Source organism: Bos grunniens, chromosome 21, assembly GCF_055505025.1.
Source record: "Bos grunniens cultivar Pamir isolate PY7600 chromosome 21, Bosgru_T2T1.0, whole genome shotgun sequence".
Taxonomy (NCBI): domain Eukaryota; kingdom Metazoa; phylum Chordata; class Mammalia; order Artiodactyla; family Bovidae; genus Bos; species Bos grunniens.
The window spans coordinates 36,188,152-36,213,613 of NC_141185.1; the positions used below are offsets into that span (position 1 = coordinate 36,188,152).

The following is a 25,462-nucleotide window of genomic DNA, read 5'->3' on the forward strand; positions in this document are numbered from 1 at the left end:
TCCAGCGCAGGGCAGGGCTCAGTCACCAGGCAGGTACTTGTTGTAGCAACGGTCTCCGGGGGCCCATCCTGGGGAACAGAACTGCTAACAGGAAAGATGGAGGAGCCAGAGTCTCCAGCCCCTCCAGCCCCCCAGGCTGCCCCAGGCCTCCTGGACAGCCACTCTGTAAGTCTGCCCCCATACCGCTGGTTCTGGGAGGATGGGTTGGCTCACCTAGCAGCCAGGTGTGTTGAGGTGTGTTGCCTGGCAACCAATAAAGGTATTCCTAGAGCAAGGTAGAGGGAGGACTAGAAGATCAGGCCCGCAGCCACTGGCCACTGGATGCCTGTGGTCATTGGAACCTCTGTGGAGCTCCCAGGCCCAGCCCAGGCTACCCGAGCCCACACCTGGGAACCCAGAAAGGGAAGAGAGAACGACTTCTGGGAACACCTCTGAAAGTGACCACTGCATCCTGCTAACACGGGGCTTGGCTCTGGTCTCTTGGAGGTCCAGCCCTATATCCTAGAAAGTGACTGGGGCTGGGCTAGCCTGGGGAAGTCAGGCCAGGAGGTCTTGTTGATAGGGCCAGAGCTCATAAGGGCCAGTGAGGGTGAAGAGCAAAGCAGATTATTTAGTCATTAAGTCATGTCAGACTCTTTGCAACCCTATGGACTGCAGCATGCCAGCCTCCCCTGTCCTTCACTATCTCCTGTAATTTGCTCAAATTCATGCCCATTGAGTCAGTGATGCCATTCAACCTTCTTGTCCTCTGCTGCCTGCTTCTCCTTTTGCCTTCCATCTTACCCAGCATCAGAGGCAGAAGGGGTCATCCAAAAGGAGGGGAATCAGCCTTAGGCCAAGGGGCCTGCCTTGCCTGGGATAGGAACACCTTTCTCATTCAGACTCCAGGAGCCAAAGCCTTTGTTCTTTCTTCGTGGCAAGAACCCAGAGCAGGCCCACGAGGGAGCATATCTCTAGCCCGCAGATCAGGAGACCTGGAGCAGGTCAGGGCCTTGCTTAGGGTCACACAACTGATTTGAGCAGAGGCTAGATTAAAACCCAAAATTGTGGACTCCAACCAGGGCTCTCCTCACACCCCACATGGAGCACTCAGGGACAGCAAAGCTCTAACTAGGGAGGAGGCTGGCAGGACATGAGCACAGGAGAAGGGGTCTGTTATGGGAGAGTAAGCAGAACCTGTAAAGCCAGGGAAGGGATCTGTCTGCTCACCAATGCCATGAGTGCCTGGCCCTCGACTTCCCTGGGCTGAGGTCAAAGACCAACCCCAAGCTGAGTGTAGGAGAGGCAGGTCTTTGATCTCCAAACCTGAGGAGGTGTAATGGAGGTGGCCCAGGAGATCTTCCTGGAGGAAGAGGGTCCAGAGTGGAGCCTTGAAGGTCCACAGGGAGGCCTGGGAAGGGAAATGGGAATGGGAGAAAGCATCCTCCAAGAAGCCCCTCCCCTAAGCCAGCCCTACCCATCCTCCATTGTCCAGGCCCTGCTCAATTAGCCAGCCTGGCTCGGCAGGGGCCACTTAGGCAGCGCTTGGGGTCAGCAACCAAGGCCTTGCCACCACCCCTCAAAGCTTCAGTGTGCTGAACACAAAAGCTTTCCAGGCGCCATCTCTGCTGCTGCTGGAAGGAAAAGAAAGAACAGAGGAAAGGAAATTTCACTCCTTTTGTTTCATTGCTGTAACCTTGGGCTGAACAAAGACGCAACTGCCTCCCCCTCAGGGAACCTGTTTTAAACTGCAATTTGCACAGATTTGCTTGTGTTTGGGAGGCTCAGCTGACTTCTGAGGTGTGGAGGTGTCGGGTGGAGGCACCAACTGGAAAAAAAAATTGCACAACCTGAGATCTGGGAGTTCAGTTTTCTGTGGGGTCTTAGGACAATAGCTCAGGAGACAGCCTCTCTCGTAGCTCTGATGGAACTCCTTCAGAGAGGTAGTGGGGGAGGTCCGCAAGCACATATGTGACTGTGGAGAAAGGGGTTAGCCATGAAGCACACATCTCGGTAGAAGGCTGCTCTTAGTTACAAGGAACAGATATCTCAGTTAATGGTTTTAGTGCTTTTCTAAGTAGGGGAAGATGCAAAATTCTGGATTCATGCAATTTTCTCCTGAAAATAAACCTAACTATCTGAAGGCTTATTCTGCCGTTTTCCCCAGAGCACAGAGTGCCTCGTTCCTGATTTTTGCCCTGAATTTCTTTCAGGGTATACTATACATGGAACTGGATGAGGGAAAATATTTATAAATTCAACCAAGGTTTGGGAGGCGCTGCATGACCAATTTTTAGTAGAAAGGCTCGTTGCTGCGTCGGGCAGGGGTTCCATTGCTAGGCCCTCAGTGGATTATTACTGGACTAGACCCTGTTAAACGCAGCCCAAAGTCTCTGGACATGTCTAATCTGTTATGGTCTAGGAGAAGATTCCCTCTTTTGCTTCTTCCCATATCTGCAATTACACTATTGCAATCATTGATCTTATGTAGAACTATTTATCTGGTCGGTCATTTCAAGTCACCCAGCCTTCATTTTTATCAGTAGCTGTCACACATTGGAGAATACAAGAAATAATAATCTTGTAAAATAGGCAGAATATAATGTGAGTGACTGTTAGTTGCTCAGTTGTGTCTGACTCTTTGAGACCTCATGGACTGTAGCCCACCAGGCTCCTCTGGCCGTGGAATTCTTCAGGCAAGAATACTTGAGTAGGTTGCCATTTCCTCCTCCAGTGTAACTAGTAGGCTTTATAAGGTCATAAGTAAGAATTTAAGCCAAGAACTTCCATTAGATGCTGCCCAGTACATCCCTGGGCAGCTGACCCAATCTGTTTAGTATCCATCTCTATCTTTAAGGGCAATGATGTCTTGGCCCTGTTCGTAAGGCACCCAGCCCCAATTTCCTAGTGTTATTAGGCTGATTATCCTTAGTATGATTTAACTGTTCCTGACATAAGGGGAGGAGGGTCCCTTCAATTTAAGCCATAATAGCCTGATGTAAGCTGTATAAATCCATCCCATAACTGAGCGGGTGGTCCCTCCTAATAATCGAGAAGTTGTATTCTTTGATTGAAATTTAGGTCATTTCTCTGATTGAGCCTGAGTAAATTTAAAGATCTTGCTTAGAGCCAGTATGATTGATTGGCCAAGTGGGTTCCATCTAGTAAGATCAATAGTGACTCAGACAGAACTACAACTTCTTTCGTCTAGAATAAATTTCCTAAGGGCTATCCAATTAGAGCCTCAGAGAGGAGAAATCCACCAAGAAGTACTGGTCATATTGGTAATTGACCATAAACCCAACAATTGGATTAATTTTGAAGTTCTGCATAGGCTTATGCTCATGATAGAAAAAACTTTTGATTCATATGCAAAAGTTCAAGACCACAAAAACACTATAAATAATCACACAGATCAGGTCCAGCGTCTCAGAATTGCTGTTGACTGCTGTGGTCAGGCACAACCTGACCTCCTCTCCTCTGCCTCCCTGAGACAGCTCCCCTGAACTGAGCTCTTGCTCAGACTTCCGATCTCAGGAACTACAGAAACCACACCAATCGGTACGAACTGAGTGTTTCCATTTTAAAGAAATGTGGTTAATTTCCCCTTAAAGCTACAGATTAGCCAAGAGTGACCTCTCAGACATCCTGAGGGGACCTATAGGAGCTCTGTCCATCAAATGATGACACATCTGGCAGGGTCCTTGGCCACCAGTCCGGGGCTGGGGGGTCTTCCTGACCCTACTTCCCCAATTCAGAATGGCAACCAGAGGTTGTGGAGAGGAGGAGAGGTCCTTCCATAAGTCAGGATCTGCCACAAGCTAAGGGCTTCCTTGGTAGTTCACACTGTAAAGAATCTGCCTGCAGTGCCGGAGACCCAGGTTCGATCCCTGGATTGGGAAGATCCCCTGGAGAAGGGAATGGGAACCCACTCCAGTATTCTTGCCTGGGAAATCCCATGGACAGACCATGGGGTCACAAAGAGTCAGACATGACCGAACAACTAACACTTTCTAGGAGCTAAGCAGAGACTGGTGGGATAAGGAGTGCCAAGCTAGAGTGGGGGTGGAGGTCAAGGATGGCTTCTAGACAGAGCAGTAAGATTTCAGAGGTAGGGAGGAGCCCAGGAAGGCTGGCCTGTGAACTTGGTGGCCAGGTGATATAGTTGTGCTGTGACAGATGGCCCTGAAATTGAGTTGGAAGTTTATTATGCAGGCACGTGGAACCATTGGAGGGCTCCAGAGGCCAGGGAGAAGGTTCCAGTTACCTCTTGCTGCATAATAAGCATCCTGGATTTAAAGCAGTAATGTCTTCTTTTATCATTCTCAGTTTTGTGGGTCAGGAGCTAGGCCAAGGCACAACAGGGAGGCCTGGTCTCAATCCATGATATGTGGGTTCCCAGCCGCCATGACTTCCCAGCCCAGGGAGGCTGGGGCCAGGCAGGCATCTCTCTCCCACACACTTAGTTTGGGCTTCCTCACAGCGAGGCCACCTCAGGGTAGTGGACACTCTTCTCTGGGGGAACAGCAGGGTTTCCAGGAGGAAGGGGGGACGCTATGAAGATCTGATGACCTGGCCTGAGAAGTCCCAGAACTTTGCAATGTGCCATTCTGCAAAGTCTCTGAGGCTCAGCCAGTTATATGGGGAGGGAGATTAGATTCAGTAAGAGGAGGAACACAGCCTTTTTAGCCCTCTTTCATTGATCAGAGAGGTAGGCTGTGTATGGAGGTAGCACAAAGAAAGACTAAGCATAAGAGAAGCGGAGAACCATGAGGCTTGCCTGCAGAAGGCTCCAGAGATCAGACCAGTCAGCCAGGAGCAGTGGAGGAGGCTGCCCGTCCTTGTGCCCTTCTGGGCAGAGGGAATCCCTGAGGGGAGGGTGGATATACCTACATTCTTAGCTGGTTTCTCAGGGACCGGGGGCTTCCCAAGTAGTCCTAATGGTAAAAAACCTGCCTGTCAATACAAGAGATGCAAGAGACACGGGTTTGATCCCTGGGTTGGGGAGGTCTGCTGGAGGAGGAAATGGCCACCCACTCCAGTATTCTGGCCTGCAGAATCCCATGGGCAGAGGAACCTGGCAAGCTACAGTCCACGGGGTCATGAAGAGTCAGACACGACTGAACACACACACACACACACACACAAAGGCAGAGGGATTATGAGGGAATAGAAATGGGCCCTCCTTGCTTGTGTAGGAGTCCAGGAACACCAAGGCCTGGCCAGACCAGGTTAAGGGGGTGTGTGGGTAGGAATGAATCTTTCTGTCTCTGACTCAAAAAAGCAGCTTCTAAGGGCTCCAAAAACACCTTGCTTGAAGGGAATGTGCACACACCCACCCCCAGGCAGACACGTTGCCTAAGAGATAGCCCCAGTCCTTGGAGAATGGAGAAGGTCAAGGGCAGGGTGGCAGTTCATCCTGTCCCCTTGGAGACAGCAGCTCAGTAACCCCACCCCAGGCTTGGCTTCCTGGGCTCCACAGCAGCCTCCCTCAACAATGCCCAGAGCGACCCAGGTAGAACTGCAGCTCTGCCCCTGTGAGCAGGGCAACTTTGAACACATCACTCAGCTCCTCCCACTCTGGGCCTCAGCTTCCTCCTCAGCAAATTGGGTCTGGAAATGCCTCCCTCGCAGACTCATTGCTCAGATCAGAGAAAAAGTATATAAAGGGCCTGGCCAGTGACAGACGTTCAACAAAGGGGAACTGTTGTCATGAGGCTCCGTGACCCTTACAGGTCAACCTGGGCTTTGTGTACCTTCCTGGGTGGATAGAGGACTTGTAAAGATTTAGGCTTTGGGGTATGTGCGGGGTGCGTGCGTGAGGGGGTGGTGTTATGAAGTTATGAAGTGAAGTCGCTCGGTCGTGTCCGACTCTTTGTGACCCCATGGCCGGTAGCCTACCAGGCTTCTCAGACCATGGGATTTTCCAGGCAAGAATACTGGAGTGGGTTGCCATTTCCTTCTCCAGGGGATCTTCCCGACCCAGGAATCGAACCCAGGTCTCCCACATTGTAGGCAGAAGCTTTACCCTCTGAGCCACCAGGGAAGCCCTGCATCCTAGTCCCTCTCAACTGTTCCTTTGGCACAGTGGTCAGCTATGTATGTATTACTTCCGTCAGGGTCACTTCAGTGCTTTGAAATGGCTCTTGTCCCAAGTCCCATCTCTCCCTACTCACCCCATCATCTTCCCTGGGGCTCGCTCAGGACAGAAGTCCCAGCTGAGGATCAGGATTTGCTGTGTGAGCTCAGGTAAATTACTGCACCTCTCTGGCCTCCATGGGTAGTTCTCAGCAGAATCTCCTAGATAAAGAGTTCTGGGGCAGGAGGTGTGAGATGGCAGGTTGGACTGCCTGGAGGAAGAACATGTGTGCCTGGGGCTGGACAGCACCCCCAGACATGCTCCCCAAGAGCACGGGGCCCACTCAGGCCATACTTCTCACTGCAGGCCGAAGCCAGAGCATCTGCGGAAGGCGAGTGCCCTCTGCCGGCTGCAAAGGCAGACCGCACTGCAAGTAGCCTGCCAGTCAGGGATCCCTGAGGCCTGGGGACCCAGATGTCGCGTGCTTCCCCAAGGAAGGGCAAAGTTGGAAGGGTGCATGCCCAACCCTGCAAACCCACCCCCCTGGATGGGCCTCCCCACCCACCCTCTGCACCCACTCCACCCCCTGCAGAGCCCTGTCACCCATGCCACCTTTGACCCAGACACCCCAGGATTCTTCCTTCCCCTTGGAGCATGAAGCCCCCGCCAATGCCCTCAATCCCTCTGCTCCAATCCATGACCCCTAAACACCTCTCCCTGCGTGTCTCCTCATCCTCCAGAAAACCCCTTCTCCATCCCCAGGTCTCTCTTCCCCCCGGTATCCCCAGCTACCTCTGTCCTTTCTCATCCTCTGTCCTCCTCCCGCATACCCTCCTCCTGGCACCCAGAGTGCTGACCAAGGTCACCAGGGGCCATTTCCTTAGGTCACACCTAGAGGCTTCCTCTGCAGATTGGGAAGCTAGTAAACCTCACCTTTTATCAAAACCCTTTTAAATTGTGAACTACAACCCCTATGGAGACAGTTGTGCTGAACAGAAAAATTAAACACAACCAAATTATCTTAAAGTAAACATCCATGAAACCAGCACTCAGGTCTGGAAATGGAACATCGCCAGCACCCCAAGTCCCTGGTGCTGCTCATCTCCTCGACATGATCCCTGGACCCGCTCGTGTCTTATACTCTGCTGCTGCTGCTGCTTCTTTTTTTATTTATTTATTTGGCTGCGCTGGGTCTTAGTTGTGGCATGTGGCATCCTTAGCTGAGGATACAGGGTGGAAAAGAGACCTAGGGATGGAGGCGGGGTTTTCTGGAGGATGAGGATTTCTAGTTGGCCGCACATGAGATCTGGTTCCCTGATCAGGGATCAAACCCAAGCCCCTGCACTGGGAGCTCAGTCAGCCACGGGACCACCAGAGAAGCCCCATTTGCTTTATCTCTTTATACTATCAACACCTCCCTAAGCACTATGACCTAATAGTCCCTGCTTTTAACTTTCTATAAAGAGCATCGCGCCGTGTATGTTTTATTTTGTGTACGGTTCATTTGCTCAGCTTTATGTGTGAGAGGCATCTGTATGGTTGCTGGGTGCTGTGGGTCCTCTTCTACATTGTTGTAAAGTATTCTACTGTATGGGTTCCTCACCCCACCCCAACCTCCTCTCTTACCTATGTCCATTAATTCCTCACTGTCACACCAGTCCTTTATATGTTTCAGAAGGCGATTTCTACTTTGTATCCAGCTTTGCAGCTTATCTACAGGGAAAGTTGGTCTATATTACTGCATGTGCCATTGTCCAGAGCAGAAGGCTATCTCCCCTCCTTTCTTAAGCTCTGTGGCCTTGACCAGAGCTGCACCCACCCTTTTCCTCCCACCCCTCTGGCAATTTCCCTGAATTTGAAGGCTGTCCCACCACCACCCTTTTCCTTTGTCCTTGAACCCCTCTCCCCACCCTACACTTCCTCTGACTCTGGAAATCTCCTCCCTTCAAGGTTTCCATCACATCTGGGAGACTGTCTTCCCACCCCTTTATCTCCAGCTGAGATTCTTTAGCTTACCACCATCAGCTGCTTGTGACCACCTTCACCTGGAGGCCACACAGGTCCCTCCCACCCAGCCTGGGCCGCACCTCAGGCCAACTCCTCAGCCTCCGTACTCCATGCACGCACCTCCTCCCCTGAAGACCCACTGCCTCCCCCGATACAGGTCCCAACGAGTTCACCTGACTCGCTGTTCTCAGCCTTCATTCTCCTGATTTGTCTTCTGGGCTCAGCATCCTGAGAGGTCTTGCCACAGGCACCCCCCGCCCCACAGCTTAGGCCCTTCCATGGCCTTCAGAACAGAGTCCGAGGCCCTGAGACTGGCCTTCAAGGCCGTCTTCTGTCTGCCCGACTACCTCTCCAGCTGAACCCCTATTTCTCCTCCCTGCATCCTGCTCTCATGTGCTTTGTTCCTAATCTCACCTCCTTGTCTTTGCCACAGCGTCTCCTCTGCCCAGGGGCTCCCCAGGTGGCTCCATGGTAAAGAACCCACCTGCCAATGCAAGAGATGCAGGAGACTCTGCATCTCCAGGGTCAGGAAGATCCCCTGAAAGAGGAAAGGGCAACCACTCCAGTATTCTTGCGTAGAGAATCCAGTGGACAGAGAAGGCTGGCAGGCTACAGTCCATGGGGTTCCAAAGAGTCAGGCACGACTGATCGACTGAGCAGTGTACATTCCTTTGCCCGGAGAGCCCTCTCTCCACCTCCAGAGAGCTCATTCCCAAGAGTCAACTCAGATGATCACTTCCTCCAAGAAGCCTTCCTGCCCCATCCTGCCCCGAGGCTGGGTTGAGAGCCTCCTCTGAGTTTCCCTCTGTCACAGGCACTTCCTGCCACCTCCTCAGTGTAGAGGGGAGCCCACCACAGCCTGGAACAGTCTGGACTCCTCTGGGCTCCGAGGCCCCAGCATAGCTCACATGTGGCACACAGCAAGTACTGGTTGACTGGGTGTTTACTGAGCTGCTTCCAGTCAAGGCTTTATAACTGAGTTTCTGTGACCTTGGGCACACTGCCGCCTTCTAGCCTCTGTTTCCCCATCTGAACAGTGAAGGTATAAGGCGTACCTGGGCTTTCCTGATAGCTCAGTTGGTAAAGAATCTGCCTGCAACATAGGAGACCCATTTGATTCCTGGGTCAGGAAGACTCGCCGGAGAAGGGATAGGCTACCAGCTCCAGTATTCTGGCCGGGAGAATTCCATGGACTATATAGTCCATGGGGTCACAAAGAGTCGGACACAGCTGAGCGACTTTCACTTTCACTTTGGTCAACATAGTTGGTTGTGGCCACAGGGATATTTGAACATCCTCAAGTGGCTGAAGTGCCTCTGATTCCACCGTAAGAAAGTTCTTTGTGGGGGAGAGGGGCAAGCATTGCCCTCTTCAGGCTTTTGTGAAAGATCGCCACCGCCCCTCCTTCTTTATTAAAGGTGAGGGAGGCTGAGGTGGATGCTGGGCCTCAACTTCTGTAAAATGGGAGCAGCCTGATAATCATACCTTCTGGACTTGGTACTCAAGGCTATCACACAGATACTTTTTTTTAATCTATGTCCAATAATTCCTCATTGTCTCACCCGCTCTTTATATGTGTAAGGTGATTTCTACTTTGTATCCAGTTTGTAGGTTATCAAAAGTGGTACAAAGATGGGAGGTAGAGGGAGTTCCCTAGTGGCCTAGTGGTTAGGATCCCAGGCTTTCACTGCTGTGGCCCAGGTTCAATCCCTGGTCAGGGAACTGAGATCCCACAAGCCAAGGTGGCCAAAGAAACGAAGATGGGATGTGGTGTCTACTGCTGCTGCTACTGCTGCTAAGTCGCTTCAGTCGTGTCCGACTCTGTGCGACCCCATAGACGGCAGCCCACTAGGCTCCCCTGTTCCTAGGATTCTCCAGGCAAGAATACTGGAGTGGGTTGCCATTTCCTTCTCCAGTGCATGAAAGTGAAAAGTGAAAGTGAAGTCTCTCAGTCGTGCCCGACTCTTAGCGACCCCATGGACTGGAGCCTACCAGGCTCCTCGGTCCATGGGATTTTCCAGGCAAGAGTACTGGAGTGGGGTGCTATTGCCTTCTCCGTGGTGTCTACAGGCAGCCTATATACCAGAGCCAGGCAGGCCCTCATCACACTTCCTGACTCCACAGCCACCGCTTGAGATGAGACTATTTTCCCATTCCACAGATGAGGACACTGAGGCTCAGAGCATAGTTACTACCCTTCCAAAGCCAGAGAGGAGGTGCATGCAGCAAACGCCACCAACACCCTATAGCAGGGGAGTTATGAACCCAGGGCCACCTGGTGCTTCTCCCATCAGCTGCTCAGGGAGCTGGGGTCCCAGTGTGTGAAGGGGGTACAGTGGGAACTCAGGGTCAGGCACAGGTAGAGTCCTTGTCGCTAGAGCATGTGCAGGCCCAGAGAGATAGGAGTGAGGCTGACGTCCTGCCCACGACCCCCACAGCAGAGCAGCCTGGGAGCTGGAGGGGGAGGGGGCACGGAGGGCCGGCGCACCACAGGAATCTGGGTCGTGGTGTCCTGGGTTTTCTCAAGGCTGCACTGTGACGCAGAATGTGGCCCTGAGCCGGGAGCCCAGCCCAGTCTGTGGGGAGAGGTCAGGGCTGCTGTCTAGAAGCAGGGCTCAGCTGTGGGGGTGAGTGGAGTTGGAGAGGAAGGGAGGTTGCCGCCCCTCTGGGTCCCCTGGGACAGAGGGAGCCAGCAAGAGTAGAGCCTGAGGGCAGGTGATCCAGGGCCAGGTCCCTCTCCACCCATCCAGGGGAGATTTGGCTAGGGGTGGTGGCGGGGCCTGTGGAAGCTCAGTAGGGCTAACCTCCGAGGGATGGAGCCCCCAAGAACCCATCGGCCATGTGGCTGATGTAAGGCTCCCCCCACTTCAGCAGGAGCCACACTGTCCTTCTCCATCTCTTTTTTTCCCTTCCTCTAGACCTCATCTCTCTTTCTTTGTCAAGGAGGGGTGTTAATAATAGAGCTTTGTTCACCCCCAAGACTCCTGAGTGAGAGGTAATAGGGCATTAGAAAGAGTGAGCCCAATAAGAAGAGGAGCTGATTAGACCCGTGGGGTAGGCCGGGGCCACAGCCCCTTCCCCAGGACTCCCTCCGCGCACACGTGCACAGGTGCACACACATGCACACTCAGGCGCACACACACTAGCAGTCCTCATGCAATTACAAATTACTGTTGTTGTTGTTCATTCACTCAGTCATGTCCAACTCTTTTCGACCCCATGGATTGCAGCACGCCAGGCTTCCCTGTCCTTCACCATCTCCCAGAGCTTTGAACCCATGTCCATCAAGTCGGTGATGCCATCCAACCATCTAATCCTCCGTTGTCCCCTTCTCCTGCCGTCAATCTTTCCCAGTATCAGGGTCTTTTCCAATAAATTAGTTCTTCGCATCAGGTGGCTAAAGTATTAGAGCTTCAGCTTCAGCATCAGTCCTTCCGATGAACATTCCGGATTGATTTTCTTTAGGACTGAGTGGTTTGATCTCCTTGCAGTCCCTTAGACTACAAATTACTGAGTGGACTATAAAAGATCAAAGATTAGGTAGTGGAAATGGGGGAGAGGTTCTCTGCAGATATTAATAGTTCAGCCTGAGTAGAGATGTGAAGGGGGAGATAAGAGTGCTGGAGGGGAAGGGCGGGGTTGATGGGCATAAGGGGGTGGCTTATAAGAGGCCTTGAATCCCAAGCCTTAGACTTTGCCTCTAAGTTGAAGCAGGGCGGGAAGAAAGCTGCTCCAAACCTCAGGAACCACAGCCGTGATGATCTCAGCCCTCCCCACCCGCACACACATAGACTAAGGTACCCGGACCCTAGCATCCAGCAGGTTCTTCCCTGCCCAGGGCCTCTCTCGCTCCACCCCTACCTTGAGCAGGACCTACTGAAGGAGAAGCTGGTGAAGCAGCAATGGGATCAGGCCAGCAGTTTTCTCACTGTGCTAGGCAGGCTGCATGCCCACCTGTCCCAACACAGGGAGACCTGGGCACTTCTGGCTCCCTGAGGAGCAGGCTGGGGATGCCCTTCTTCCATCTCCACCCCAGGCAGCCTTGGCTTCAGGGACAGAGGGTATCCTGGGACCTTGGGACATCATATGGACACTGGTGCCTGTGTTGGCCACCACCCCCATCAGTGTCCCTCAATTTCTGGAGACAGATTCAGCTACTGTCAAGGCAGGATCCCAGTGTTCTTCCCTCTGGGTGAAGCCCCAACCTGCCTCAATCCAGTAGGTGCAAAAAGCACAGGTTTTAGCAGGGTCTGGGTGCAAAGGCTCACTTCACATTTGTAGGCAATGGGAGACGTGAATTAATCTGAGTCTCATAGGACGTTCTGAGGCATCATTTAGGCCCTCAGCAAGGGTCAGCGTGTGGCCTGCTTGCTTTCAGAGGGCCCCTTCCAGGGAGGTAGAGCAGATCTGGCCATTTCTCCCAGACAGGACTGGGTAAGCCTCACAGGGTGGAGAGGCTCGATCAGGGCCCAGAACCAGGGCCCACAGGGAGCATCCAAAGCTCAGGGCTGGAAAGGAACCCACTATTGCTGAGAACCAGGATGATCTCCAAAGGGGTGGCAATGTGGAGGCTTCCTGTATTTAACCAAAGTTGAACCAGGATTTCATTTCTTTTTTAATTCATTAAACATTTTTAACTTTTTAATGTGAAGTACAACACCCATTCAAACAAACACACAAAACATAAATGTATTCAAGGGATGAATCATTGCAAGGTGAACACACACATGTAACCCCTACAGGCCCTGCAGGTCAAGAAAAGCACTGCCAGCACCCAAGAAGCTCCCTCATGCCCTCGTCATCTCTCTACGTTCCCAAGGGGATCTAATACCCTGATTTCTAACTCGCCAAAGTTTACTTGCTTTTAGAGAAAATCTATATGGAATTGTAGAGTAGGTACTTTGTGTCTTTCTTCTTTTGCTCACAATTAGTTTGAGAGATTCTCCATGTGGTTGTCCATGACCATCATTCATTCATTTGTATTGCTGCATAGCATCTTACCACATGACTCTCCCACCATTCTACTGCGATGGGCACTTGTGTTATTTCCAGTTTAAGATTATTACAAATAATACTACTAGTAATGTTCTTACACCAGCTTCTTGATGCATTCACACGTGCATTTTTTGAGGGGTATATACTCAGGAGTATAATTGCCAGATCATAGGCTATGCAGGCATTCAACTTCAATAGGATCCAGTTTCCGAACAGACTGTGAAAGGATGGGGGCACTTCGTGTTCCCCCAGCAGGGACTAAGGGTTCTACTTGCGCTACATCATCACCAACATTTGATGTGGTCAGGGTTGTTTTGTTTTTGTTTTAGTCAATGTGGCGCTGTATAGCAGAATCTTTTTGGTTTTAAAGGACTAAAGAGGGTGGCCACCGATTCAGATGCTTACTGGCTTATTTTGTTGAGGGTCAGTTCCAATCTCTTGTCCATTATTCTATTGCATAGTCTGTCCTTCTCTTACTGATTTGTGGGCGTCGTTTTTATCATTTTATTTATTTATGTCTTCTGTATTCGTTGGCTATGCCGGGCCCTCGTGGCTGTGCAGTTTCCTCTAGTTGCTTTCAGCAGGGACGACTCTAGCTGTGGTTCGCGGGTTTCTCACTGCGGTGGTTTCTCTTGTTGTGGAGCCTGGGCTGCAGGGCGCTTGGGTTTCAGTAGTTGTGGTTCCCGGGATCCAGGGCACAGGCTCAATAGTTGAGGCCCTCAGGCTTAGTTACTCTGCAGCATGTGGGATCTTCCTGGACTAGGGATCAAACCTGTGTCTCCTGCATTGGCAGGTGGACGCTTTACCACCGAACCACCAGAGAAGCCTGGGAGCTGTTTTCATATCTGAATATGAGTTCATCTTTGGTTGTGTTTGTTGCAAGTATCTTCTCCCACTTTCCTTGCCCATTTCACCCTGTTAATGATGTCTTTATATGAATAAAATATCTTAATTTAAATGTATAAATTTATCAACCTTTTCCATCCTGATTTGTGCTTTTTTGGCATATTTTGGTTTGGCTGTTTTGGATTTGTTTTGGGTTTTGTTTTGTTTTTTTGCCACACTGTGTGACTTGTAGGATCTTAGTTCCCCGACCAGGTATTAAACCTGGGGCCACAGTGGTGAATGAAGGCCCACATCTCAACCACTGGACCACCAGGGAAATCTCCCCCTTTTCTGAGCTGTCCTGTTTTGAAAAACCTTTCGCTATCCCAAGTTTATAAAGATATTCCTTTCCTTGTCTCCTGGAGGCTTTATTGTTTTACCTTTTACACTTAGATCTACAGTCCAGCTGGATTTATTTTTAATTATGGTATGTAATAAGAGCCAAGTTTCCCTTTTCTCCAGATAGATATCAATTGATGCAGCACCTTTTATTAAAATGACTATCCTTTCCCTACCACGCTGTAACACCATCATATGTTAAGAGTCCATATATGTGTGGATCTGTATTAGGGCTCTCTCATGCTTTGGCCTGCTTATCAAACTTTGCAGTTATATTACCCTATCTTAATTACTGTACTGCTACTGCTAAGTCGCTTCAGTCGTGTCCGACTCTGTGCGACCCCATAGACGGCAGCCCACCAGGCTCCCCCGTCCCTGGGATTCTCCAGGCAAGAACGCTGGAGTGGGTTGCCATTTCCTCCTCCAATGCATGAAAGTGAAAAGTGAAAGTGAAGTCGCTCAGTTGTATCTGACTCTTAGCGACCCCATGGACTGTAGCCTACCAGGCTCCTCGGTCCATGGGATTTTCCAGGCAAGAGTACTGGAGTGGGGTGCCATTGCCTTCTCCGCCTAATTACTGTAGCTTTATCATAAATCTTGACAGCTGATACAGCAAGTCTTTCCACCTGTTTCTCTTCAAAAGTATTTTGGCGATACTTGTTCTTTTTATTTCTCATAGAACCAGTTTATCTATTTCTCCACATATACAAGAGGGTTATGATCTTAATTGACAATACATTTAATTTGTGAATCAGTGTAAGGAAGAACTAACTCTTTAAACATTTCGTCTTTCAATCTGTGAACATGGTATAGCCCTCAATGTATTTCGGTTTAAATTATTTTTAATTAGATGAATAACATGAGCAAATTCTTAGAAAAATGCAGAGATTAAGCAAGTGTTCCTTTTCCTTCCCAAACTGAGCAGTTACTACTGTTACTATACATCTGTATGTATACACTCATGCACACATGTACACACGTGCATTCACACATACACATACCAGTTGTGGATGTGATCATATTAATTTGCCACATTCTTACTTTTTTTTTTCCACTTAAAAATACAGTGTGGACATCTCTGCCTCAGAATAATTGAATCTAGGTCATTCCTTGTAAGTACCGCCTGTATCCAGAGACTGAGCATTTCCTAGAATAAAATCACTAACTGCAGTGTGTGGAGCATCCTTGAACTTGTTTTCTTGGACAAATTGTGTTTTCTCTAAAAGATAATTCTAAATCAAGGAAACCCACTTGATACTGCTGTAATTGTTCAGAGAAGACATGAGAAGAGCCTGAATTAGGCTAGGGAGGGAAAGGAGAGATGAATTTTCTTTTTCAAAAATATCATGTGATTCCTCTTGACGGTCTGCTGAGCCTCCCAAACCCCTGTCCATCAAAGGGCTGCTATACATTGAAGATGTAGAGCACAGCAGAGGAGGGAGCAAAGGAACCCAGGCTGAAGGTAGCAAGGACGAAGAGGAAGGGGTCTGACCTGTTAACTAAAGCTGGTACTAGAACAGAGATGGGGTGGGATAGGAACTGCCTTCTCCAAGGCCTGCCTGCTTGAGGCAGGGCCCCTGACCTCTGAGCTTGCAGCAACTCCATGCTCCTCCTGCCAGAGGAATCTGAGGCTCAGTAAGATGAAGGGGCTCATCCAAGCTTACTCAGTGAGTCAGTAGCCAAGCTGGGCTTCTGCCTGGGGCCCGACCACAAAGCCCTGTGAGGGTGCAGTCTCTGGGCTGAGTGTCCTAGTTAACGTAGCTGTCTGAGGGCACCAGATGGGCAGATCTACAGGAGCCAAGACCTAAAATTTGACTGGGGCAGGTGCTAGGGAGATGGGCCCAGCACTGGCACCATTCAGAGGCAGTCTAGCCAGAAGGCTAGACAGAAGCAGGTGACAAGTGGTATCTGATGAGCCCCTGCTGTCTGGAAACCCCGCCCCAGGAAGCCAGCAGCCCACCATGCAACAGGTTGGAGGCAGTGACTGGGAGCCAGGCCATATCCCCAGTCAGCATGGGGCCCAGGTGGGAGTTGAGATCTGAGCTCTGCTTCCTGAGGACTTGGGAGCCCCTTCCTGGCTGGAGCCCCCACCCCCCGCCTGCAAGGCCTGCACAGTCTCAGGAAGGCCACAGACCACAAGCTCCCCCTGGCCTTGCTTCCTCCTCCTTTTCCACCCCCAACCTAGCTCCTACCTCCTCCCTCTCCGCGGACCTTTCTGGCTTCACATTTTGAGTCTCTCTTTTCTATTTTGTTGTACTGTTTATATTTAAGAAACTACCTTCACAAAAGTGTTTGTAAATAACAGTAGAGGATTTCTGATTATAAAACAAATAATGTAAATATAACCTATGAATTCTCCTATGTACACACAAGGGTAAACATGAACTTTTTTTCCCAAGTTGAAATCATAATTCTTTGTAGTAACCTGTTTTCATCACTTCTCAAAATATTGTGAAGTTTCCCTACATGGGGCATCGTGACAGGATTGCACAGTGCTTAAGAACAAGGATTCAAGGGCCAGCAGGCCTGGATTTCAGACCCTGACTCTGCCACTCATTAGTTTTGTGACTAAGCAGGCTACTCACCTCTCTGGGCCTTGTCTTCATCATCGATAAAATGAGGATGATAATAGAACCCATCCTCACAGGCTAAATGAAGGAGGTGGGCCTGACCTAGAACATGGGAAATGCTCAATGAACACCAGATATTAGTATTGCTGTTGCTGCTGCTGCTGCTGCTAAGTCGCTTCAGTCATGTCCGACTCTGTGCGACCCCATAGACAGAAACCCACCAGGCTCCTCCGTCCATGGGATTTTCCAGGCAAGAACACTGGAGTGGGTTGCCATTGCCTTCTCCAAGTATTGCTGTTACTCCTAACCTAACGACAGAGCCTGGCATCCTGGCCCCACCTCATACCCTGGATCCTATAGCTGGATCCCAGCACTGACCCTGAGTCCTTATCTGGGTCTCCCAGGCTTACCTTGGGTCCCTTCAAGACCCCTGGGCTCGTTGGGAGGCTGGTGTCCAGGGGCAGCTCCCAAGGAGCCTTCAGGGAGATTTCAGAAAGATTCTTCCCTGGGTCCTCAGTGACTCAAGGAAGAAGAGGGATTAGAGAAGGAAGAAAGGAGAAGGGAGAAGGTGAGAATGGCCCTGATTTAGCCAGGCCCTGGAGAGCTGGCCCAGAGCTTTTCAAGTCTCCATCGCTCAGGGGCTTCCTCAATGGTGTCTGAGGCCTGGGTCCCCCCTAGAAGGCATCTCAGGAAAAGATGTAACCCCCAGAAGAGCACATTTACAGACCTGTTCTCACTGACCAGGAGGGGTGAAGACCCTGTCGTGACCACCCCTCCAAGGAGTTGCTAAGACTTGAGGGCACAGCTTGGGATTCTCTCTGTTCTTTGGCCTCGGGAGTGACCCGCTGACCTCTAAGTGTGAATGTCGATGTTGGGTGGCAGCCACACGGGGCTGGGGGTTCAGCTCTGAGCTCCGGGGTCTGCAGGAGATGAACAACTACCGGCGGGCCATGCAGAAGATGGCAGAGGACATCCTGTCACTGCGGAAACAGACCAGCGTCCTGGAGGCAGAGAACCGCATGCTGAGAAGCCAGCTGGCCCAGAAGGAGGTAGAAGAGGAGTCAGCCAGCCCCATCAAGGCCCAGAACCTGGGTGAGGGCGTGCAGGCCACCGAGGGAATAGGGAGGTGGGGGCCTCTCCCAGGTGTGCGTGCTGCGGGACACAGGCTAATCAGTAGGAGCCTGGGGTCTCTCCGGGGAAGGAAATTGAGAGTCCAGTCCTGTCTCAAGCCCCAGGACTGAGAGACATCTGCCCTCCCCACCTGCACCCGCCTCAAGTATTCCAATTTGAATTGGGAGGTGCCTCCTCCCTGAGCCAGCTCCTCCACCACCACTAGCATCCATGAAGCAGAAACTGCTGCTGAGTGAGCTGGACATGAAGAAGCTGAGGGACAAGGTGCAGCGTTTGCAGAGTGAACTGACTCTAGTAAGCCAGGGCTCAGAGGGCAGAGGGGAAGGGCGCTCGGGAGGGAGTACCTGAAAGTGGGAGGGAGTACCTGAAAGTAGAAGGGAGAGGGACATAGGGGCCAGGGGGCCAGGGAAGTGGTGAACTGAGCAGGGGGAGCTGGGGTGGACCCTCGGGGCCAAGGGCACCCCTGTTCCCCCTTCTCCCCTCTCTCTGCAACCCCCACCACCATCAGAAGAATGATCGAGAAAAGGAGCTGCTCCTCCTACACCAGGCTCAGCAGCCACAGGCTGCGCTGCTGAAGCACTACCAGGACAAGTTGCAGAAGATGAAGGCGCTGGAGGAGACCGTGAGGCACCAGGAGAAGGCAGGTAGCAGAAGGGCCAGGCTGCCCCGGATCCGGCCACTGAAGGGAAGGTGTGATGCCCCCGGGCCAGCCCAGCCTCTGTGCTCCGCCCTCCAGGTGATCGAGAAGATGGAGCAAGTGCTGGAGGACAAGCTGCGCAAGAGGAGCAAGCCCCTGCAGGACAAGCCGCAGGGAAAGCCCAGCATGCGTGAGTCTGCTCCCGCCCCTGCAGGCCCTGCCTTCTTGAGGCCTCTCAGTTTCAGCAGCACCTTCAAACTGCGCAGAGGGTGCTAGTTCCCCATTCATTCAGACACTCAGCACTTCCAGAGGCCCCTGAACTCCCTTCTCCTGCCAGGGAGCCCCTCAGAACACAAGGGAGGGGACACAGCGTGTGCACCATGCTAGAAAGAGGCTCTGACCTTCCAGAAGCAGCTCTGAGACTCAAGTGAACAGAAATGGGCTACCTGCAAAGTGGGGCTTTGCCAGGCAGCAGTTCCCTCAAATTATATGCTCATCTCCCTACATTTTCAAAGAGTCTGCTTCTACAAAATAAACAGAAAAAAAAATATTTTGGTTAAGTCCATGATTTACTTTCTCCATCAATGTTAACCAAAGCCATCCAGAACTGCCCATCCGAGGCAGCTCTGATGAGCAAAAGAGAACCAGATCACACGGGATCAGGTCAGCCCAAGCGGAGGATTTCTGTGCCACCTCACTGGAGACCCCCATAAGCCCAGCCCTGTGACAGCCTTCACTGCATGGGGGTGTCAGTGGGGGGGTATTTTTGAAGGCCTTTAACAAACAATGAAAGTTGGGCCCGCCTTTCAGGAACCCTGAGGTTAGCATGAGAGATGAGAAGGGAATCTCGGGAAAGGAAACAGCCAGGCCCTGGCCCAGGGAGTAAGGATGCCAGAAGCAGAAAAAGGAGGAAAGATAGAGATGAGGAGCTGAAACAGACCCAGGACAAAGGGCAGGGCAGTGATTAGGGAGATCACCCAGGTCAGATTCTAAAGAGCCTAAAACCATGGCCTCAGGAGGCATGTGGACCTGATCTCACTGGCAGTAGGGAGCCATAGCTGGGGAGCAGAGGACGAGCAGAAAGAAGGAAAACACTGAGGCAGATTGGACCAGGCACACGGAGGCAGGAAAGCCTATCTCATGCACATCTATGGCCGCATTCACAGCCTTCCCCATACTCTCAGCCTCTGGCCTTCCCCCGGGTCCTACGGGCGAGAATCTGCCTGTTGACGTCTACTCAGTGCTGCTCACGGAAAACTTGAGACTGCAGGCAGAGCTGGATAAGAGCTGCCACCAGTCAGCCCCCATCATTCTGCAGCCGCAGGCCGTGCCGGTAAGAGCCACCAGCACAAGCGTGGTCCTGGGCCTGCCTACCCAGGTCACCAGGTGCCCAGAAACCATTCACCACACAATCCGAGGTGAAGCCCCAGACCAGGAGCTAGGTTTCCCAGGGTCTTCAGTGTGCCTGGAATCTCTGGAGAGTCTCTAGCTCTTGGGCCTTGGCTTTTTTCCCCTGGAGAACACTCACGAGTCTGAAAGCTTCACCCTTACCCTCATCTAGTATCATGGGAGAGCAAGCAAGCCCCTAGCTGACCCCTGAGCCCATTTGCCACTGGCTGGCCTGCAGTGGGGCTCCACACAGGGCTCTCAGAACTCCATCCTGGAGCATTTCCTGGGGTTGGTACAGCCTTGGAGAACCCTTTCCCTGATCCCAGGTGGACCCTGGGGAGTTGGGAGCAAGAGGAGACCTGGCAGAGAGCCTGCAAGAGACAGAAGCCCCCGGGCCACTCCAGGGGCACCCTGCCCGCACAGGTGGGTGTCCCTGGCCCCTCCCCTTCTGAGGCTGTTACAGGTGTCCCTGCTTTATGCAAACCCAGAGACCGAACATTTGGAATTACAAGCCAGGTGGGCTGGGCACAGCAAAGTTTTTCTCTTCATCCCAGGATTCTCAGGAGGTGAGTTCTGTTTGAAAGCACCCTCGATGCGCGGACATCCAGGTAAAGAGCGGAAGACGGGGAACCCTCACTTTACAAACAGATCCTTTACTTTACAGAAAGACCCCCCCCCAGCTCAAGATTCCCTTCTGTGCACTAACCTAGTGCTCCCTAGTATTAATGCATCTTTTCTTAAAAAAGATTTATTCATTTATTTATGGCTGTGCTGGGTCTTCGTTGCTGTGTGGGGCCTTTCTCCAGCTGCAGTGAGCAAGGGCTACTCTTCGCTGTGGTCCATAGGCTTCTCACTGCAGTGGCTTCTCTTGCTGCAGAGCGTGGGCTCCAGGCACGTGGGCTCAGTAGTTGCGGCTCCCAGGCTCTAGAGCACAGGCTCAATAGTTGTGGCGCATGGGCCTAGTTGCTTCGGCAGCATGTGGGATCTTTCCAGATCAGGGGTCAAACTCGTGTACCTTGCACTGGCAGGTAGGTTCTTCACCCCTGAGCCACCAGAGAGGCCCTCCCTGGTATATTTTTAAATTTTTAACTGATGTACAAAAATTTCATACACTCGAAATATATGGGGAGAACAGCTGTGAAAAAGCCACATGCCAAGTGTGAAACCCTGGACAGGGGCTTTGGCCCTGAGTCTGAGGTTCTGCAAAGAGCCGGACACGACTGAGCGACTGAACAACAACTGGGGCTCTGCATTGGGAGCTGAACTTGGAGCTTGGACCTGGCTGATTTCTTCCTCAGTGTCACCTGGCCTCCCGAGCTCACACAGCTACAGCCCCTGACGGGGACCATGTGCGAATTTCTGCTTTGCCCACAGGATCTCCTTGCCAGTAATTCAGACAAGTTTAACCTCCTGGCCAAGCTGGAACGAGCTCAGAGCCGGATCTTGTCCCTGGAAAGCCAGGTAGGTGAGGTGAAGGGGCCACACAGGCCAGAGAGCCTCCACTCAGTCAGAGACCCGGCTCCGCCTCTATATTTCAGGAGGGTTGGGGGCTCCGTGTGTGAGGAGGGTCAAGGCTCCAAGTTTGAGGAGGGTTTGGGTCCATTTGTGACCAGAGTCGGGGCTCTGTGTTTGAAAAGGATCAGGGCTGTATGTGTGAGGAGGGTCAGGACTCAGTTCATGACCAGGACTGGGGCTCCCTGTATTTAGACTATCAGGACTCCCTACTTAACTACATTTGGGCTCAGTGTGTATGTGTAGGATCAGGACTCAGTCTGCATCCAGGGTCAGGGGTCCATTTGTGACCAGGATTGGGGGCTCCATTTTGTGACCAGGGCCTGGTGTGTGACTAGGGTCGGGGCTCCCTGTGTGATCAGGGTTGGGGTCCAGTGCATGAGGGGGATTGCGTCTCTGGGGGGTGATCAGGGTGGGAATTTCCTCTGTGAGGAGGGTCGTGGCTCAGTGTGTGACTAGGGTCAGTGCTCTGTATGAGAGGAGGGTCAAGGCTTCGTGTGTGATCAGGGTGGGGGCTCTGTGTGTGTCGAGGGTTGGTGATGGGTGGTTTTATTTTTAATATTTATTTATTATTCGGCTGCTTCGGGCCTTAGTTGCAGCACACGGGGTCCTCGTTGTGTCGTGCGGGATCTTTCCTTGCAGGGCACAGACCCTAGTTGTGGAGAGCACGGGCTCAGTAGTTGTGGCACACGAGCTTAGTTGCCCCGAGGCATGTGGGAGCTTAGCGCGCCTGCATCCCCTGCGTTGCGAAGCAGATTCTCAACTGCTGGATGACACGGGTGTCTCAGTAATCAGTTTTGGTCTAGGGTTTGGACTTCCTGTGTGAGGAGTGTCAGAGCTCAGTGTGTGAAGAAAGTCAGGGTTCCCTTTGTGACCAGGGTCAAGGCTGCATGTTAGAGTAGGCTTGGGCCCAGGTCAGTCTCCATGCATGACCAGGGTGGGAATTCTCTGTGTGACCAAGGTCAGAGCTCTGTGTGTGTCTGGCACTGGTGATCGGTGTTTGCTAGGGTCGGGACTCCCTGTATGAGGAGGTTGGGACTCCAAGTGTGAAGAGGGTCAAGGCTTGCTTTGTGACCAGGATTTGTGTTTCAGGACGGTTAGGGCTATGTGAGAAGAATTGGGGCTTCACTGGTGACAAGGATCAGGTCTGCATGTTAGAAGAGGGTTGGGGCTCAGAGCGTGAGGAGAGTTGAAGCTCCATGTGTAAAGCCTCGAGAGTGGGGGCTCTGTGTGTTTGGAGGGTCAGATCTCTGTATATGACCAGTGTCAGGGCTCCATATGTGACCGGGATCTGGGCTCATTGTTTGTCCAGGGATGGAGCTCCCTGTTTGACCATGTCTGGGCTCAGTGAGGAGGGTCAGGGTTCAGTCTTCATCTGGGGTCAGAGCTCCATTTGTGACATGGGTTGGGGCTCCTTGTATGAAGGGTCAGGTCTCCATGTGTTTGGAGGGTTGGGGCTCAGTGTGTGGGGAGGGTTGCGGCTCCATGTGTGACCAGGGTCAGGACTCAGTGTTTGTCCAGGGTCAGGGCTCCCTGTGTGACCACGTCTGTGCTCAGTGAGGAGGGTCAGGGTTCAGTCTGCATCCAGGGTCAGGGCTCCACTTGGACCAGAGTCCAAGTTTGGTGTGTGACTGGGTCCATGCTCCATGTGTGATCAGGGTGGTGGCTCAGTTTGTGAGGAGGGTCTGGGATCTGTGTGTCAGGAGAGGTGGGGCTCCATTTGTGACCAAGGGGGCTTCCTTGGTGGCAAGACCTGGGTTCAGTCCCTGGGTGGGGAAGATCCCCTGGAGAAGGGAACAACTACCCACTCCAGTATGCTTGCCTGGAGAATTCCATGGACAGAGGAGCCTGGTAGGCTACAGTCCATGGAGCTGCAAAGAGTTGGACACAACTGAGCGACTTTCACTTTCACTTTGTAATCAGGATCAGGGCTCCCTGTGTGATCAGGTTTGGGGTTCAGTGAATGAGGAGTTTGGGGGCTCAACTCGTGACAATGGTAGAGGTGAGACAGGGTTTCCCGTATGTACAAGGAGGGCTGGAGCCCCATGGTGGAGGATTGGTTGGACCCATTGTAATAGCGTCTGGGCTCAGTCCGCTGGTGAAACTAAGAGAAGATCCATCAGTCATAGTCAAGCTGTCACTTAGTCCCTCTTCACCCACTCTTGTCACCCTGAGGTCTCTTGGGAAGGTAGTAGCTAGCCCACATGAACCGGAGTTTTGCTTTTTCCCCTAAGAGCAGGCTCAGGTAGGCTGTCCTAGCTCTCAGGGAGGGGCCATGCTGCCTGGTGGTTCTCCATCTATGCCTCTTCATGTCTATAGTTAGAGGACTCAGCTCGGCGCTGGGGACGAGAGAAGCAGGACTTGGCCACCCGGCTGCAGGAACAAGAATATGGTTTGCGGCACCCTTCCAACAGTCGCCACAGACGTGCCCGTGAGCGATCCCCATGGGGGAGCTTCTCGGGGCTTGGGTGGAGGGTCTGGCAGCCACACCACCTCCAGAGTCACTAGACCCTGAGAAAAACTGTCCAGGGGGCCCTGCTTCCTGGCTGGTAGTCAGAAGACCCAGGCTCAGCTTCTGCTGAGTTACCAGCTGAAGCTCTTGCCCCATCTCAATGCCCCTGGTCTAAGGGGAAGTGAATCCTGCCAATACATGTCCTCCCCTTCAGGTAGTGATGAGTATCACCAATGAGGTGGCTGTGGTTGACAGCTTGCCCACAGGGCATTTCTCAAATGCCCTGGCACTGGCTGTACCTTAGGACCAGATTTGCTCATGGGCAGAGTAGCTGTGGCCCCACCCCACCGCACAGTGCCTAAGATTCCCCAGTGAACATGCCCTTCTCAGACAAGTGCAGTGCTGCAGACCTGCCAGAGATGGGATCGTGCTGCCAGAGAGAAACCTTGCCAGCTTCCCAAGAACAAACAGGCCCCTCAAGCTCAGCCCTGGGCCACCCAGCCCCACAAAGCAAACCCCCTGATTGCTCCTGCTCTTGAATTATCAGTATTTTGCTTCTTTCCTGGCTCCTGGCCAGATCTGAAAAGGATGGGGGGCTGGGGGGTGGGAGGAATACCAGGCTACCTTAGTAGACTCACCCACTGAGCCCTGAAGACTCTGGGAAAAATTAGGTATGACCTACTGTGGTTAAATGAGTTTGGAAATATTTGAGAAGTCATGACCCACTGGATTTCGGATTGTCTGAGGCATGACTTTCCAAGAAAGATGCATTTTATTGGTTCATTCCTCTAGGGGCAGGGGCATACTCACTTCATCTTGCTTTGCCACCACAGAACCCCTCCAAGGACCAAACGCAACCCTCCAAGTTGGACCCCTTGATGCCCAGCTCAGAGACTAAGCTCAAAAAGCTCTCGAAATCTCAACAGACTGACTCCTAGCAGGCCACCCCCTCTGCATGCTGGAGTCGCAGCCCCACCCCCTTAAAATGACTTTATTAAATGCTGTATGTCAGTGAGCATTCACCCCTTTCCCAGAGCAGGGCAGCTTGGGGTACCTAAGCTTCCTCCTTCCAGACCCCACTCTGGGTCTGGGCCTTCTGCTGTAGCCCTGTAGCCTCCTGCCTGTCCCAGGAGCTACTCTCTTTAGAGAGTCCAATGCCATAGTGGACTCAGGACAGGGGTGGGCAGGGAGAGGGAAGAGGCCTTTCAAAGCAGGAGCCAGGGAGACAAGTCCCATTCAGACCTCCAAAAGAACTGAGACCACCAGAGGTCAGCTGGTAAGAGAGGCTGGGATTTTCTACCTGCCCCTCAACATGTATCATATCTGAAATCCTTTATTTCAAGTTTGGTTTATCTGTTTCTTGGGAAGCAAAAGACTTGAAGCCTGCCTGTGACAATCAGTTACGTGTTAGTATGAAATACTCCATTCACGAGGGATAGGCTGAGCTGGTAGTGTTGTGTCTAAACACATCCAGGGACAGAAAAGCA

At 52.0% G+C, this 25,462-nt stretch overlaps 1 protein-coding gene across 1 annotated transcript; it reads left to right on the forward strand.

Annotated features, from left to right (window-relative positions):
• Positions 1–24,178, forward strand: CCDC33 (coiled-coil domain containing 33). Its single transcript, XM_086365302.1, is given in 11 exon segments — positions 1–165; positions 17,781–17,946; positions 18,191–18,279; positions 18,494–18,625; positions 18,722–18,812; positions 19,789–19,955; positions 20,338–20,400; positions 20,402–20,434; positions 21,386–21,472; positions 23,843–23,937; positions 23,939–24,178. Coding segments are annotated over 11 exon segments (1,092 nt in total). The 5' UTR covers positions 1–96; the 3' UTR covers positions 24,039–24,178.
• The last annotated feature ends 1,284 nt before the right edge of the window (positions 24,179–25,462 follow it).